The 16,689-nt window shown below is 44.2% G+C and overlaps 1 protein-coding gene across 5 annotated transcripts in view; it reads right to left on the bottom strand.

Moving 5' to 3' along the window:
* MLLT10 (MLLT10 histone lysine methyltransferase DOT1L cofactor) overlaps window positions 1-16,689 on the bottom strand; it is a 121,174-nt gene that overhangs the window by 45,199 nt on the left and 59,286 nt on the right. For all 5 annotated transcript variants that reach the window (XM_009909062.2, XM_009909063.2, XM_054171182.1 and 2 more), the window contains 2 exons: window positions 13,481-13,736; window positions 11,757-12,323 (listed from right to left, as the gene is read on the bottom strand). In XM_009909062.2, coding sequence (XP_009907364.1) covers window positions 11,757-12,323; window positions 13,481-13,736 — 823 coding nt within the window. The remainder of the gene's footprint in view (window positions 1-11,756; window positions 12,324-13,480; window positions 13,737-16,689) is intronic.

The following is a 16,689-nucleotide window of genomic DNA, read 5'->3' as shown; positions in this document are numbered from 1 at the left end:
ACACAAAGACTGGACAAAACAAGGCTACCTTCACATGCATTGCTTGTAGTAATTTAAGTACTCAGGAAGGCAAGTGGGAGAATGCCTGAGGTAGACACCACTATGACACACCTATGAATGGAGCACAGAAGAACAACTAGAAACACTATTCACAAAATTAAAGAAAGGAATCTCAGAACTGGAATAAAACTGTTATCGTTTTACTGCGCACATACAAAAAGATCATAAAAAGAGAACTGAGCACTATTGACCTATCAGGCTCCTGCAGACAATCTACAAAGTTTTCACTCAAGTACTGAACAATTGACTCACTGCAGACCTGTATTTCACCCAATCCATAGAATATGCAGACCTTCAATCAGGCTTCTCCACAAAAGGCTACCCTTTGTGATAAATGAACCTCTGAAAAAAGATTCTAATATAACTTACCATTATGTATGGTATTCATCAACTTGGAGAAGGCTTTTGAGTTAGGAGAAAAAGGGCTTCATGTTAAGATCATGTTTAACAGACACAAAAGAATATATGTATAGATAGGAATTTCAGGGAACAATAATATAGCTGAATACAGCTTTCTTGTTGGAGCTCTGATCATTTACAGCAGCTCAAATTGTAGAATGGATTTATTCCTACCTGCTATAAATTTTTACTTACATTTCTTTTATCAGTGTTTGTTAGCTTTTGAATGTCAAGTAGGAGAAGAATATTCCAGCACAGGCCACTTAAACTGCATTCCAAAGCGACTGTTACAAATTCCAACACTTTGCAGCAACAATCAACAGGCTCAACAAAAGATTGATTTGCATTTCATTGCCTAAAACAAATGAAGAAACCTAAACCGAAGCCACTTGCTCATTTTAATCCCAGGGCTGTTTTTGTGTGTCACTGATTGAGACTAATTCAAGCAATAAGATGTCTAGCAGACAACAGCCCAGTCTCCTGGACTTGAGGGAGCTCAGCTGAAGAACTCAAATGTGTACAAAGAACGAACATCCAAGTAGTGGTGCACCAAAGGAGATGCTTACATCAGCTCCCTTTTCTTCAAGAGTAAGGGTTTCTAGAGAATCTTGATCTCTGACCATGAAGTGCCAGAATTCACTGACATCCTCTGCTGTGTAGAGCCTCCACACCACCACAACACTTGAATGCCCAGTTGCAGAGTGGTGGCAGTCACAGTACTGGGCCCCTCAGTTTAGGAAGGATGTTGACTTGCTGGAACGAGTCCAGAGAAGAGCAACAAAGTTGGTGAGGGGTTTGGAACATAAGCCCTACGAGGAGAGGCTGAGGGAGCTGGGGTTGCTTAGCCTGGAGAAGAGGAGACTGAGGGGTGACCTTATTACTCTCTACAACTACCTGAAGGGAGGTTGTAGACAGACGGATGTTGGTCTCTTCTCCCAGGCAAGCAGTACCAGAACAAGAGGACACAGTCTCAGGCTGCGCCAGGGGAGATACAGGCTGGATGTTAGAAAAAAGTTCTATACAGAAAGAGTGATTGCACATTGGAATGGGCTGCCTGGGGAGGTGGTGGAGTCACCATCACTGGAGGTTTTTAGGAGAAGACTTGACGGGGTACTTGGTGCTGTGGGTTAGTTGCTTGGGCGGAGTTGGATTGGTTGATGGGTTGGACGCGATGATCTTGAAGGTCTCTTCCAACCTGGTTTATTCTATGTATTCTATGTATTATGCTCGGACTTGTTCTATGTATATTCTATGCAGCTGATCACCTCTTCCACTTACACCACCAATTTATTCATACTTAGTATCATGACCTCATGACAGCTATTTTAGTTTCAATTTATTAGTTCACTCTTTCACATTACTGATGAACAAAGGCCTCAGCTTACAGGTCTGGTCTGACAAGCTGCTCAAATGGATGGTGGACCCCTCTGTGTCAGACAGACATCCACGGATGGATTTTCCACCTGCAGCAGCCTCAGAGCTCTGACTGCAGTAACTCCTCCTGTTCCAACTGGGTCATTGTCTTTCATGCTTTATTTTTCTCTTCTTTACTCTCCCCACAACTGGCAACTACTAAAGCCTGCTGCCATAAGCCATTTTTAAGTGCCAGGCAATTTCAAACATCAGGATTCCCCCCCAAAAAAAATCATTAACAGCAAAGTCTGTTTAATATCTTGTCACTGCTGCCAAAATAGTACAAAACCAGTTTAGATCATTAAGGGAAAAAACAAACAAACAACTTTTTAATTCTTCCCTTTAAGCTAGGGAATGGTGCCACATCCAGCTGGCGGCCAGGCACCAGTGGCGTCCCCCAGGGATCACTGCTGGGCCCCATCCTCTTTAGTATCTTCACTGATGATCTGGATGAGGGCACTGAGACAGTCATCAGCAAATGTGCAGATGACACCAAGTTGGGAGCAGATGTTGGTCAGTTAAGAGGGCAGAAGGGCGCTGCAGAGGGACCTCGACCGACTGGACAGATGGGCAGAGGCCAACAGGATGGCATTCAACAAGTCCAAGTGCCAGGGGCTGCACTTTGGCCACAGCAACCCCATGCAGAGCTACAGGCTGGGGGCAGAGTGGCTGAGAGCTGCCAAACAGAGACGGACCTGGGGGTGCTGATTGACAGCTGCCTAAACATGAGCCAGCAGTGTGCCCAGGTGGCCAAGAAGGCCAATGGCATCCTGGCCTGTATCAAGAATAGTGTGGCCAGCAGGAGCAGGGAAGTCATTGTGCCCCTGTACTCTGCACTGGTTAGGCCACACCCTGAGTCCTGTGTCCAGTTCTGGGCCCCTCAGTTTAGGAAGGACATTGAGAGACTTGAATGTGTCCAGAGAAGGGCAATGAGGCTGGGGAGAGGCCTTGAGCACAGCCCTGTGAGGAGAGGCTGAGGGAGCTGGGATTGTTTAGCCTGGAAAAGAGGAGGCTCAGGGGAGACCTCATAGCTCTCTACAACTACCTGAAAGGAGGTTGTAGCCAGGAAGGGGTTGGTCTCTTCTCCCAGGCAGCCAGCACCAGAGCAAGGGAACACAGTCACAAGCTGCACCAGGGGAAGTTTAGGCTGGAGATGAGGGGAAAGTTCTTCACTGAGAGAGTCGTTCGCCATTGGAATGTGCTGCCCAGGGAGTTGGTGGAGTCCCCATCCCTGGAGGTGTTCAAGAGGGGATTGGACGTGGCACTTGGTGCCATGGTCTAGTCATGAGGTCTGTAGTGACAGGTTGGACTCAATGATCTTTGAGGTCTCTTCCAACCTTAGTGATACTAATGCCTAAATTTGCACAACCAGCTAAAGTTACTTCCTTGACAATCAACTTCCAAAATGAACCACAATTTCTTTTTCAAAACACATGCCAGTTTAGTAAAGATTAATATTGAAATTTAATAGTAATATTAACTAATAGTTTGATAAAATACTTTAATTATAAACCATATCTGTACTGGGGAGGGGAAGTTAGTACTTTTTATTTATTTGGGGAGGGGGGAAGAACCAATAACTTAATACACAAAATCCTGGATGCTGCTTGACAAAAGTGGATTCATCTGATTCAAGTTGTAATTTTCATTCTTTCAGAGAGCTAACAACAATGTATAAAACCACACTCCTGAGCAAAAACACTCCTTTAAACTGCAAAAATCAGATTAAAAGATATTAGAAGTTGCTGAAATGCAGAGAGTGAATGTGGCTGGGATCATCTACACTGGGACAAACTCGGCCCCAGGTGCCGAGGCTGTCTGCCACCCCTCAGAGCAGAACCATGTCACACAGTCACAGAAATGTTGCAGTTGGAAAAGACCTTTAAGATCATCCAACCATTCTTTAACTCTTCTAAAGCTGGGGCTAAACCATGGCCCTCAGCACCACATCTCTGCCTCTTGGAAACACCACCAGGCATGGGGATTCAACCACCTCCCTGGACAGCCTGTGCCAGCAGTTGAGAAACCTTTCAGGGAAGAAGTTTCTTCTATCTCCAAGCTAAACCTCCCCCGGGGCAACTTCGAGCCATTTCCTCCTCTTCTATCACTTGTTACTAGGGAGAACACACCAACCCCCACCTCATTCCCACCTTTTTTCAGGCAATTGTAGAAAGCCAGATAATCTCCGTGCCCCAAGCTCCTTCTCTAGACTAACCAGCCCCAGTTCCCTCAGCTGCTCCTCCCCAGCCCTGTTCTCCAGACCCTTCCCCAGCTTTATTGTCCTCTGGACACACTCCAGTCCCTCAATGTCTTTCGTGGAGTGAGGGCCCCCAAACGTAACCCAGGACTCAGGGTGTGGCCTCATCAGTGCCAGTACAGAGGGACAGTCACTGCTGTGGTCCTGCTGGTCACCCTGCTCCTGATCCAGGCCAGGATGCTGGTGGCCTTCTTGGCCACCTGGGCACACACTGGCTCATCTTCAGCAGGCTGCCATGGTCTTTCTCTGCTGGGCAGCTTTCCACATCTACTCTCCACAGCAAACTGATGGTACCAGTTTGTACCAGTTGTGGGTTTGTGCACAAGAAATGGCAGCCGTTTTCATCCCCCACTGCTTCCACACTAAGGGCAGTCCCTTTCATAGCTAAGGAACAGTTAGGTAGGTGTTTTGCAGGGACTTTGGATGGGGATGTTTCTCTGGTTTATATACAAGCTCAGAGTGAGAGTGCCTGAGGCTACAACTTTTGCTTTTGTTTCCTTAAAAATGCCCCACGCTGGAGGTACCATTAACCCAAACCACCCCCATGTATTATTGCATTGCCGAGCAGCACTCTGAGCTTTCAGGAAGTTTTCCAACAGAATACACTAGATATACCCCAGTTAAGTCTTCTGCAAGATAGGGATCTACCGGAGACAGAGTCCAACAGAGAGCTACAAGGATGATGAAGGGATTGGAAGGTCTCTCCTATGAAGAAAGACTGAGAGACCTGGGGCTCCTCAGTCTGGGAAAGTCTGAGAGAAGATCTTATCAATGTCTATACAGAACTGAGTGGTGGGTGTAAAGATGAAGGTGCCAGGCTCTGTTTGGGGGTGCCCAGTGATTGAACAACAGGTACAAGCTGGAACACCGGAGGTTTCACCTCAACATGAGGAGAAACTTTGCTGTGAGGCTTCTGGAGCCCTGAAGCAGACTTCCCAGAGAGGTTGTGGAGTCTCCTCCTCTGGAGAATTTCCAAACCTCCCTGGATGTGTTCCTGTGTGGGCTGCCCTAGGTGATCTTGCTCTAGCAGGGGGGTTGGACTTTATCTCTAGAGGTCCCTTCCAACCCCTAGTGTTCTGTTATTCTATGATTCTAAAATACACACTTTGTAGACAGATGAGGAAGAGATGCAGGTAAAGAGCTGACAGAACAATTCCACAGACCTTGTCAGCTACAGGGAGTTAAATCAAGCAGTTGTATGGCAACTCAGGAGCACACGTGGAAACAGGATGGCAGAAACAAACTGCAACAGAACCCCTTTCAACTGCAGCTACTAAATGTGGGGGGAAAGTCTTTCTAACATTCATAGTAAACAATCCTGAAGAGAGCAGTGCCAATGCCAGGACACACAAATTACACTTTAAGAGTCTGCTGATGTGCTTATCTGAATGAAGGTTGCCACAAAGAAATAAATAAGTGAGGAAAGGATTCACATCTTTGATTCTTGCTTTGGAAGCCTCCTTTTTTTGAAGCCCCAGTATTAAGATCTCTAGGTCTAAACAAGGTAAGGAGGGGAGAGATGAGAGAAATTCATCAATTATGAATCTTGTACAGTTGCTCAATATTGTTAATGACTAGTCACTGTTTTTAGAGGAGTGGTTTCAAAACATGATCAGCAACAGCTGCAAACAAAGTACATCCTTTTATAATGCATCAAGACATCAAACTCGCAACTCAGTTCAGACACTAACAGCCTAAATGGTTTCAAAAGCAATTACATCAATTCACAGAAGAGACCAGTTCACAGAAGAGATGTACATGATAAAGGGCCAACACTAGACCAAGCCTCCTCGTAACTGACAGAACTAATTCTAGACTCTCCCAAGCCTCAGTGCAGAACAGGAGAACTATTCCTATACCAGCTGATACCTGTTGTTCCTTGTCCTATCACTGGGCACCACCAAAGAGACTGGCACCTTCTTTTTGAAAACCACCCCCCAGATATTTATAGACATTAGTAATATCCCCTCTCAGCCTCCACTTCTCCAGACTAAACAGCCCCAGGGACTTCTCAGGATCTCAGGGAGTGACAGGACTAGGGGGAATGGAATGAAGCTGGAGGTGGGGAGATTCAGGCTGGAGGGGAGGAGGAAGTTCTTCACCAGGAGAGTGGTGAAGCCCTGGAATGGGTTGTCCAGGGAGGTGGTTCAGGCCCTGTCCCTGGAGATGTTTAAGACCAGGCTGAATGAGGCTGTGGCCAGACTGATCTAGTGTGGGGTGTCCCTGCCCATGGCAGTGGTGTTGGAACTAGATGCTCCTTGTGGTCCCTTCCAACCCTGACTGATACTATGATCTCAGTCTTTCTTCACAGGAGAGATGTTCCAGTCCCCTCATCATCTTCATAGCTCTCTGTTGGACTCCAACAGATTTGTCTCTCTTGAATTGGGGAGCCCAGAACAGGATACAGTGTTCCAGGTGACCTTCTGGTGTTGCAGCTGAATCTTCACATCACATGAACAGAAAATTTAAATGCAAACTGCACTTCCTTCTGATTTTAAAATCCTGCCTCTAGTGCTACCCCCTCTGCCTGACAGCAAGAGAAGAATCTTACCATGTGAACTGGACAGCCTTCAGAGGGACTACAGTGTTGCAAATACTACCAACACAAATCACCTCTTTCTTCCCTGTATTTGATTTCTGAAAGGCTTGAAAGTTGGTAAGGTCTGAAAAAGGAGGGATACAAACCTTACTGGCTCCTTTTATAATCAAGCTGCTTCTTTGCTTCCCATCCCCAACCCCCCTTTTTTAACGTTCCCTTGTCACCTTTAACAGATTTTATGGAGTTAAAGGACTGATTGCTATCTCCCATTTGACTTACAAAGAATGCCTTACTCTAGTAATTGACTCCAGATGCTGAAAGATGCTCACACTCAGAAAGATGTAGATTTAAAATATCTTTATATATAAAATGACACCAAATACAGGGGGTCTTTTTCAAGACTGATTTTTAAAAGAGATCCTGAGAACTAAACAACTGCAAGTAAGTAAACAGCACCTGCACCTCACTTCATTTTCAACGAGAAAATTTCACTGAAGGAATACTTCCTTGATCTTCAGAAAGGGGATACACCTCTAAAGCATATATAGAGTTTTGCAACCAAGACATCTGATGGGACAGAAATCTTGACTGCTTCAGGGTGTCTCCAATTCCCCTGCTCTAGTTTAAAATCGAATTCTTAGTTTTATAAAAAGAGCTGAAGAACTAACCTAATCTGAGCAGAAAACTGGAAGTTTGGGCACATTTTTTCTCTTTCTATTTGGTACGTATTTGTTTTAAAATCTAATTATGATAATGCCATGTATCTGCAAAGATAATCAACCCCTGATAAAGCAGGCCATTTATTTTGTTCACTGTGCAGGCAAAGCTGTCAGCTACATCTCGGCCGTGCAGTGTTGATTACCCAGACCTAAAATAACTGAGGTTTTTATTGGGAATTCAGGCCTAGCACCAAGTACATACACTTTGTAGGGTTACCCATCAAATAGAATCTAAAAGCAAAGAGTTTACAAAAAGCTCATAGGCATCTTTGAAAACTTTCCTTCACCGAAACTAGTTGAGAAGTGTCCCTGCTCATGGCAGAGAGGTTGGAGTAGATGATCTCTAAAGGTCTCCTGCAAGCTGTGCTATTCACTTATGAGATCTAGTACCCAGCATTGGGCTGTCTCAGCTGCAGGGATTTCACCAGCAGCTTCTGGATGTTCTTCACAGAAGTAACAAACCAAAGGTAAGAGAAAAGATGTTCAAGGCCAGGTTGGATGAGGTCCTGAGCAACCTGGGCTAGTGTAAGGTGTCCCTGCCCATGGCAGGGGGGTTGGAACTGGCTGATCTTAAAAGTCCCTTCCAACCCAAACCATTTTGTGACTGTTAAGAAAGCACCATGTAACCTCACAGCAAGGATATTTTTCCCCCCAATCTTTGATACAAGCATGGAATACATCACATTGGGAACGAGTTTCTGCAGAGCCATATTGCCTAACAATTCCCTCCTAACTACCATACTTTGAAATGCATTATTTACCCAGTTATGGTATTTCATGTGCCAAAGTGCTGCAGCATGCTAGTTTTCCTTTTGGAGATCAAAGGGATAATGCAGCACAGATTGAGGTTCATAGATCAGAGCCAAACAAAAATCTCACATTATTTGATTCCTAGCTCTAGAGTACCTGCAGATACAATAAATATGCTCCACTCAATTCTATCTTCAGAAGACCTCTAATCTTCAGCACCATTCAACTATTACATCCTCTCACTTGATCATGTTTTAACTTCTTTGCTAGGCAAAGGATCATTATAGCATCAGTTTTCAGTTCCCCATATGATGTTCACAGCCAAATGAGTTCGCTCCCTAAGCTTTTTCCAATCCTGGAATCCTTCTCACGGCCCTTCTTTACACAAAGCAAAGAGCAGAGGTAGAGGTAGACACAGTATTTGAAGCCCAGATGCACTCTGCTGAACACAAAGCCACTTTTCTCAATAGTTGGCTGTTGATGCTGGAAGCTCAGACAGAGCTGATTATTAACCTTCACCCTTCTGTTCAGCCCTTCCACAGAAGGCCATCCTCATCCTTCAAATACACATCCATCTTTCTTAGCTATAACCTTTTACTTTAGCTCTACCAACACAATTCTTAGTTTGTATTGCTTACCGAGAGCAATCGCAGAATGCCAAGCTGGAAGGGACCCCAAGGATCCAACCTTTTAGGTGCTAAGTCCAACCTTTCCAGGACCTATTTTGCCCTGTCCTCACACCCACATGTTTTCAGAAACTGCAGAACTTTCCAATCAATAGCAGAAGGTTGATAACTGATGCAGAAGGAAATAGCACAAAAGTAAACACCTTGATTTAATCATTCTCTGATTAAATTGTTATCCATTAACTACGTTGAATGAGAAAGTTTGCCCATTTCCTGTCACTCCAGGTCTTGGTTTAAAATACCACATTCTGTCAGTTGAAATGTGGGCATCTTGCATTAAATGAATACCAACAGAAAACTGAAGTCAAATAACTGATTTCCCATACCCTACAATAATCACCAGCGATCATCATCACACTCCACACCCCAACATCTTTCTTGTACCAGTCATGTTCTAATTGCACAGCATTAACTACCCACCAGTCTCCTACAATTTCACAGTATAGTTTGGAGAGGACAAATAATTTCACAGAATGAGCTGAATGTGCTTGTTCTGAATACAGGTTTTATGGAAGGTATTTAATGACTTATAAATAGCACATGATGGATCTGCATCACCTTTTAAAACAAGCTTTCCTTCACAGTTCGTCTAATTTGAACATTAGCTGTGAACAGGATGATCAGACATCTGTGAAGTACTGGCTTTCCTAATTTTTATAGATCTCAACAAGCACTTTTAAGAAAATGGAAGAAGAATGTCAGCTTGTGATAGCTGCAGTTAAGGTGAGAAGGAGATTCTTGAGGAAGTGCCTCAAAAGCTTTGCTCAGCGTGGTTTAACTCATTCCTGATTCTGCTGCTTTGAAGTAACAGGGCAACTCCAAGTGAGAGCCAGCAAAAACTTGTTGGCTGGCCTTCCTCTGCGTTTTCTCTCACTACATTTGCATGCACAAACTCTGATTGGGTGTTTTGTGTCAAATCAATTAGATTCACTTATCAGATGTTGTCACAGGCCGATGCAGAGACATTTCAAAGAGAAACGTGTGTTTCTGGTGATGCTGCTAGCGCTCACATGCCCTTCCCTGTTGTAACAAAGTTGTAAATGGATTGCTAAGCCCAGAAAACACTCATGATGAAGTGAGGAAAGCAGCACCACAACCACAAGAAAAAGAGGCAATCAGAGAGGAGACCACATTAAAACAGATCCCTCAGACCCCCAGAGAAGTTCCTGGATAAATTTAGAGCCCGTGTCCTATGGCAAAGCCATCCCATCTGGTTTTGTTCCTCTGAGGTTTCTGAGTCGTCTTGGGGTGATTTTGTTTCTGGATTTTGTTTGTCTTTCCTTCATACTCCTTGGCACCTTCAGAAAATACCACTGCTTTAGAAGCCAGGTCTAACAGCAGCCAGTGAGAATCTAAGTATGCTTAAGAGAGGTGAAATTCTGGGCCCAATGTCATGCTGAAGATAATAAAACCTACCCTGCATTTCCATGTAGCACAGAGATTTTTGCAAAGGCAGTTTATTAACACTATCACTGGACTTTTATAGATGGAAGAATGAGATGTAATAGAGGACAAAACAAGGAAGGAGCTGACAAGAGTGGAATATTCTAGGACAAATCTAAGGGGGGTGGGGGGGAACACAGGTCATTCACTTCAAACCAAGATCTTGTACTTCTGTCACCCTGACTACACCAATACGCAATCCACCTCCGAGAGATCATAAAGAATTAAGAAAGTTCCTACTAAAATAACCAGAACACTGATCTTAACCTGTTGGATGACCTCTGTCTTTAACAGGCACAAAGTTAAGCTGTTCTTCAATTTGCATTCTGATCAAAAAGATGGGCAGTGAACTAGGAAGTTCTGCCCCATGCTGCTTCTTCCTATGGATTTCAATGCAGCAATCCTATTTTTAATAGCTGCCACTGCCATTATTACCCATAACAGAAAACATCATTTGCCTGTCTAATGAAGATTTAAACCAATCTGTGTTTGAAATCCAGTTTTGAAGTACCTGCCTTGTCCTGAAATAAGGTTTTTTTTGCTTCCTGAAGCATGCATGTTTCAAAGAGCATCTCTTTCTCATACAGTGAGACACATACACTATGAAAGCAGAAAACCCTGCCCACAAGTAAATAATCAAGTTCCATTTCTTTTTCCTCTCAAAAAAAAAACAAAGGCAAACAATCAACCAGAACAACAACAACAATAAAAAAGACAAAATTTCAAGGTTTGAAAAAGGATTTATCAGGTAGTTTGCCTTTTTTTTTCCCCTTCAATCCAAACAAAAAGGCCTCCAAAGAAACTTCAAAGCAAGAAAGCCTTTGGCAGGGAGGGTGTTCTGCAGTGTCATTCCACACACAGGTTTACTGGGAACCAAAAGCCTCTCACAGCCCCAGATGCAGGTAACACTTAGAACAGAGGAAGAACAAACCAGCCAGTTCCAGTTGCTCAAAAAAGCACACCAGAGTATGAAAATGCCATCCAGCTGCACAAGGGTCTGGATTCAGAATATCCTTTTGGAAGCATCAATTCTCCATGCAGCCATTCTGATTTTTATTAAAGCTAAACTGGCACAAAATAATTGAGGGACAAGCTCAGGACCGCTTGAGATGCCAGAGTACGGATTGGTTTATGTGACAGAACACACAGACAATATAGCCTGTGTGAACTAGCACTTATTGCAGCTAAATCTGTTATCTCAAAAAACCTCCCTTTGTCCCTGAAACTTATTTTTCCCCCTGGAGCCTCCAAACCTGCATTTCCGTAGCATATAGATCAATGCACAGGTCACCGTAAGCACCACGGCACCTACACATGGAACAAAACTTACTCTGCCAACAGTCATATTCTAATCATTACCTTTTTTTTCCCCCCAGAGTGACTTAAAAAAAATACTCTAAGTGGCACTGTTCTTGACAAGCATACTCAGAATTACAGGTAAAATAATAAAGACAGTTTGAGGCAGGAAAACAAATCCAGCAAATGCCTACCTGAACCCACTGGAGATGAGCCAACACTAAGACTTTGTAAACTTCCATTCCTGAGCAAAGTTGGCGATTTTTGAAGGCCAGAGCTTGTCACACTTCCTGCAGCAGATGCCACAGACGAAGTTGGGGAAGCAGAAGAAACTGAAAGATGGGAAATGCTTTCTTGACTTTTATTTCCTTTGGGTCTACCAGGCCCATGTTTACTTTGCTTATTTCCTTTCCGTTTCTTCTCTGTTACAGTTTCTTCTTCTATTCCAGAAGTTTGAGCTCGTTTGTATGCTGTAGAAGTAAGGCTTGAATTACCTATGTCTCCAGGTGAACTGTCAAAGTTTTTAGACTGGGAAACAGATGATGATGAAGGGAGACCAATTAAAGAAGTGAAACAGCTGACACTCCCCTCTTGACTCCCGGCCTCTCCTTTATGTACATCTTTGGTTGAGGAAGCCTGTTGAGAATGGGTGAAGCTGTCACTTCGCAGATCTGTGTCTGTAAAACTCAAGAAATCCTGGGGAGACTGGACTGAACTTCCAGAAGATGACTTTATGCTCCCAGGAGTGCCCAAAAAGCTTCCTAAGAAATAGAAGAGAGAAGTGGTTGGTTGATTGTTTTGTTTCTCCCTGTAGTTGATGAAAACCGATGGGCAATATTCCTGTCTTAAAATACATCATTTTCATGGGCAAGGATTTTATAGAAAGTGTTACCAAGGGCTAGAGAATTTATTTGTAAGGTAAGTCACTGCTGCTCCTGCTGAGCTTCACTCTACTGCACCTGATTCTTAGATTGCTGTCCAACATTCACATTTGAATTTGGGGCACGAACAAGGTGAAAATGAATAGAAGGAGAACAACTTTGCAGCTTTGGCAACTCTGGCATCCCTTGTGTTCTGAAGTTCCTCCTCCTGCTAAGGTGGAACCTCCTGGGTTCCAGGCTGTGCCTGTTGCTCGTTTTCCCATCCTGGGCACAACTGAAAATGATGATCAAAGGCTTCAAACAAAATGACCTAATTTGTCATTGTAGCAGAGCAATTTTTGCATCCGTACTTTTTTTCTCCACTTTTCCACCCCAGATCTTACCAAACCTTCATCTGTGAAGGCTTTGAATCCCAGTCTCAGCAGCGCCTTTAATGAGTTTCAGCATGCTGATCAAACCCACTAAACCCAACATCAACCTTTTTGCATTACACAAAGTAAATAAACTGCTTATACTTGTCACATAATCATGCTCTGTTTATGGACTTTAAAGGGGGGGGAAATAAATGGGCCTTTACCTTTGAAGAAAATGCTGTATTTTAAATGTCTGCATCTTGAAACATTACATAGGGGCCACACTGCATCCTGTACCTTAGGTAGTGCAGTTTCATTCTAATATGCACTAACTAAAAGAAAAATATTAGCATTATTCCCTTAAGGAGGTCAAAAAGACCCCCTAGGCTCAAATTCATCTGGTGGATTTTCCCCCAGACTAACTTTTCAGCACATAAACTTCTGGGTTTAGCAGTTAAAGAGAATACCTCAACAGTCTAAGCAAAAGCATCAGGTTTGCCCTTTGAAGATGCACAATGGTGGTTTTTTCATGCTATGACAATTAACACCTTTTCACTGAAAAAAGTTATTTTTGCCCCAAAGTATTACTGAGGATAAAGGATGAAGTGCTTTTTAAGGTTTCCATATGTAAGATTTCTAACTCATGCCAAAGCAGAAGCTGCCTTACAGCCTAACAATTAATACCTTGCTGAAAAGGGCTCGCTGTGCTCACAGTTGTTCCTGGGTTTCTTCCAGCACCAGGCTTTCTTCCCCTCTGACCTGAGCTGTGACCTGCAGATTTCTTCCCTTTGCTCTCTGACCCTCTGGCCTCTGAAGAATCTTTTCCACTCGAAACATGTGTAGAGACTTCCTGGAAGTTTGCATTTGTGAATCGGGCTGTGGTATCTTCCAGCCGCTTCAAGGAGCCCGACATGGAGTTGTTGCTAGTGCTTGTGTACGACTGGCGTTCGGGGAAGGCAGAAGAAAGAAGAGCAACAGTTAGGTCACACCAAAAAATCTGCTTTAAAAGTGCTTCAGAGAACCCATTCTTCTAAATAAAGTAAGAAGTGCTCTAACACTAAGGTAGCTGACAACTGAATTCTTAAGACTGTCAAACACCTGAAGCTCATAAAACTTAGTTTGGTGGGGAAAAGGATGCACTACAATGTTAACTTTGGCTGAAGTTTTACTGCACTGAGATCGATGGATTCACCTGGAACCTTACACAGTCTTTGTATTCTAGTGTCATTTTACTAGTCACATTAAAAAATACAAAGGAAAAAATGAGACTACTGCTTTTCTGAAATACAGTGTTTATGCAGTTTGCTTTGTCAAACTGGAAATCTTGTTCCACCAGCAGAAGTGATGAAGGCTTCAGAGCCCAAGAACTTGCATTGTAAGACTTTATGGCCTCAACGTTGAATCAAAACCGTCTCCACCAAGCCCAGCTTCCCCTTATGTCTTCCCTTCCCACCATCACACTAGGATTCCCTGCCACCTAACTACCCCATCCAGCCAGTTCCATAAGCATGCTCAGGAGGACACTTGAGATCTAATTGGCACCAAAGTGCTAGAGGGCAAGAGCATGGTCCGAGCAAAACATGAATGACCAAAAACATTCAACACACACACATAATCCACAGCCCACGAACAGCAGGCTGCTACAGCACAGTGATGGTCAGTCACATAAAGGAAAGCTTTTCCACTCTCCTCTGAGCCCCACTGCAGTAGGATCTGAGCACCTCCCTTCAGAATCAGGGGGTCATCGTTGTCACCTCTGCAATTGAAGTCAGGCAGCTGTACCTTGTTTAGTGTATCTTTTCTTTAGGTACTGAGTACAGTGTGAACACAGACACGCTGCCCTGTGCATCTTTGTGTACATCATTTTGAAGTCTTGTTTTAGTTACTAACATCCCCTGTGCCCTTCTCCCCTCTCCACACCCCCCAAACAAAAAAACCCAAAACCAAACACACACCAAAAACCAAACCAAACCAAACCCCCACACCCACCACCAAACCAGGACACCTGTGGTTTTGTGGATCTGTTAAACCACACACCTTTGAAAAGTCCTGATAAAAGCCAAAGCTCAAAAACCAAGACAAAAGCTCTTATCAGGACTAAACACATGGCTGACAGTCCTTTCCAACTCAGAGGAAGACCAGAAGAAAAGGCAGAAAGAATTCAAATTCCTAGGTTACTCTGTGTCCTTCTTAAAACATTCTGCATCTGCACTAAAAGCCAAAATCTTTTCAGTACATTAATGAAGGACTCAGCAAGAATTTCTTATTTTAAACTTAAGTGCCAAAGCTTATATTTGTTAGAGACTTCAGAATGAGGTTTGTTAAGTTTGTTAGATAGAATCATAGAATGGTCTAGATGGGAAGGGACCTCCAAAGGTCATCTAGTCAAGCCCCTGCTGCACTCAGCAGGGACATCCTCAACTAGATCAGGCTGCCCAGAGCCCTGTCAAGCCTGACCTTGAGTATCTCTGGGGATGGAGCCGCAACTACCTTCCTGGGCAACCTGTTCCAGTGTTCCACCACCTTGCTGAGACATCACAAAGGGGCCTCTCACATAGCATACTCATATCTCAACACAGCATTTGGACTGGAAAAACCTCACTGCCAACTTCTTGGGAGTTCAGTTTTGCAGAAGAAACAAGCAAGCCAAATAAACTAATTCCCATCATGTAAATCCACTGCTTATTCTGCAGCCTTTCAGGAAGCTGCCATAGGAAGCCGTTCATCCAGATAAAAACCTGCTGTCAAGACATCACCTGCACAGGTGGTTGCTAGCACTGTATCACAAAGGAGTTAACTTTTTCAAAAAGGAAAGCCAAAATTCATTCCAAATCCCAATTTCCCCCAGTGGAAGAATGTGGTAGTGGAAGTGATTATATATCAGGATAAAATAATGCATTCATCACCGCAACAAGGCTGCTGTGCAAAAGGCATCAGGTCCAAATCACTTCTGACAACTCTATGTAAAAGCACAGAGAGAAGTAACATTAATTCATAGGTTCAGAGAATGGCTTGGGCTGGAAGGGACATTAAAAATCATCCAGTTACAACCCCCTGCCATGGGCAGGGACACCTTCCACTAGCCCAGGCTGCTCAAGGCCTCAGCCAGCCTAGCCCTGAACACCTCCAGGGAGGGGTATCCACAACCTCCCTCAACAACCTATTCCAGTGTCTCACCACCCTCACTCTGAAGAATTTCTTCCTTATATCCAGGATACATCTGCCCTCCTCAAGCTCAAAGCCATTGGCCCTTGTCCTGTCACAAGCCCTTGTAAAAATTCCCTTCCTGGCCTCTGTAAGGTCTTCCCAGTGCCCTTTTCAGGCTGAGCAGCTCCAACTCTCTCAGCCTGTCCACATAGCAGAGGCTCTCCAGCCCTCTGATCATCTTCATGGCCTCCTCTGGACCTGCTCCAGCAATTCCATGTCCTTCTTATGCCAGGGGCACCAGAACTGAACAGAGCGCTGCAGGTGTGGTCTCACTAAAGCAGAGGGGCAGAATCACCTCCCTCACCATGCTGTTCTCACTGCTTTGATGCAGCCCAGCACACAGCTGCCTGCTGGGCTGCCAGCAGCCATTGCTGGCTCATGCTGATTTTTTTCATCAGCTGACACCCCCAAGCCCTTTTTGAGACTGCTCACCCAGCTTATATTTGTGCATTGGATTGCCCCAGCCCAGGTGCAGGACCTTGTACTTGGCCTTGCTGAACTTCATGAGGTTGGCTTGTGCCCACCTCTGCAGCCTGTCCAAGACCCTCTGGACAGCATCCCTTCCCTCCAGAGTGTCAACCAGACCACACAGCTTGGTGTCACCTCGGACTTGCTGAGGCTGCACTCAATCCCACAGTCCATGTCACTGACAAAGATGTTAAACAGCCCTGGTCCCAGCACCAACC

This window comes from Dryobates pubescens, chromosome 21 (genome assembly GCF_014839835.1).
Source record: "Dryobates pubescens isolate bDryPub1 chromosome 21, bDryPub1.pri, whole genome shotgun sequence".
Classification (NCBI taxonomy): Eukaryota; Metazoa; Chordata; class Aves; order Piciformes; family Picidae; genus Dryobates; species Dryobates pubescens.
The sequence above is the reverse complement of the archived record's forward strand: the minus strand, read 5'-3'. Positions and strand labels throughout refer to the sequence as shown.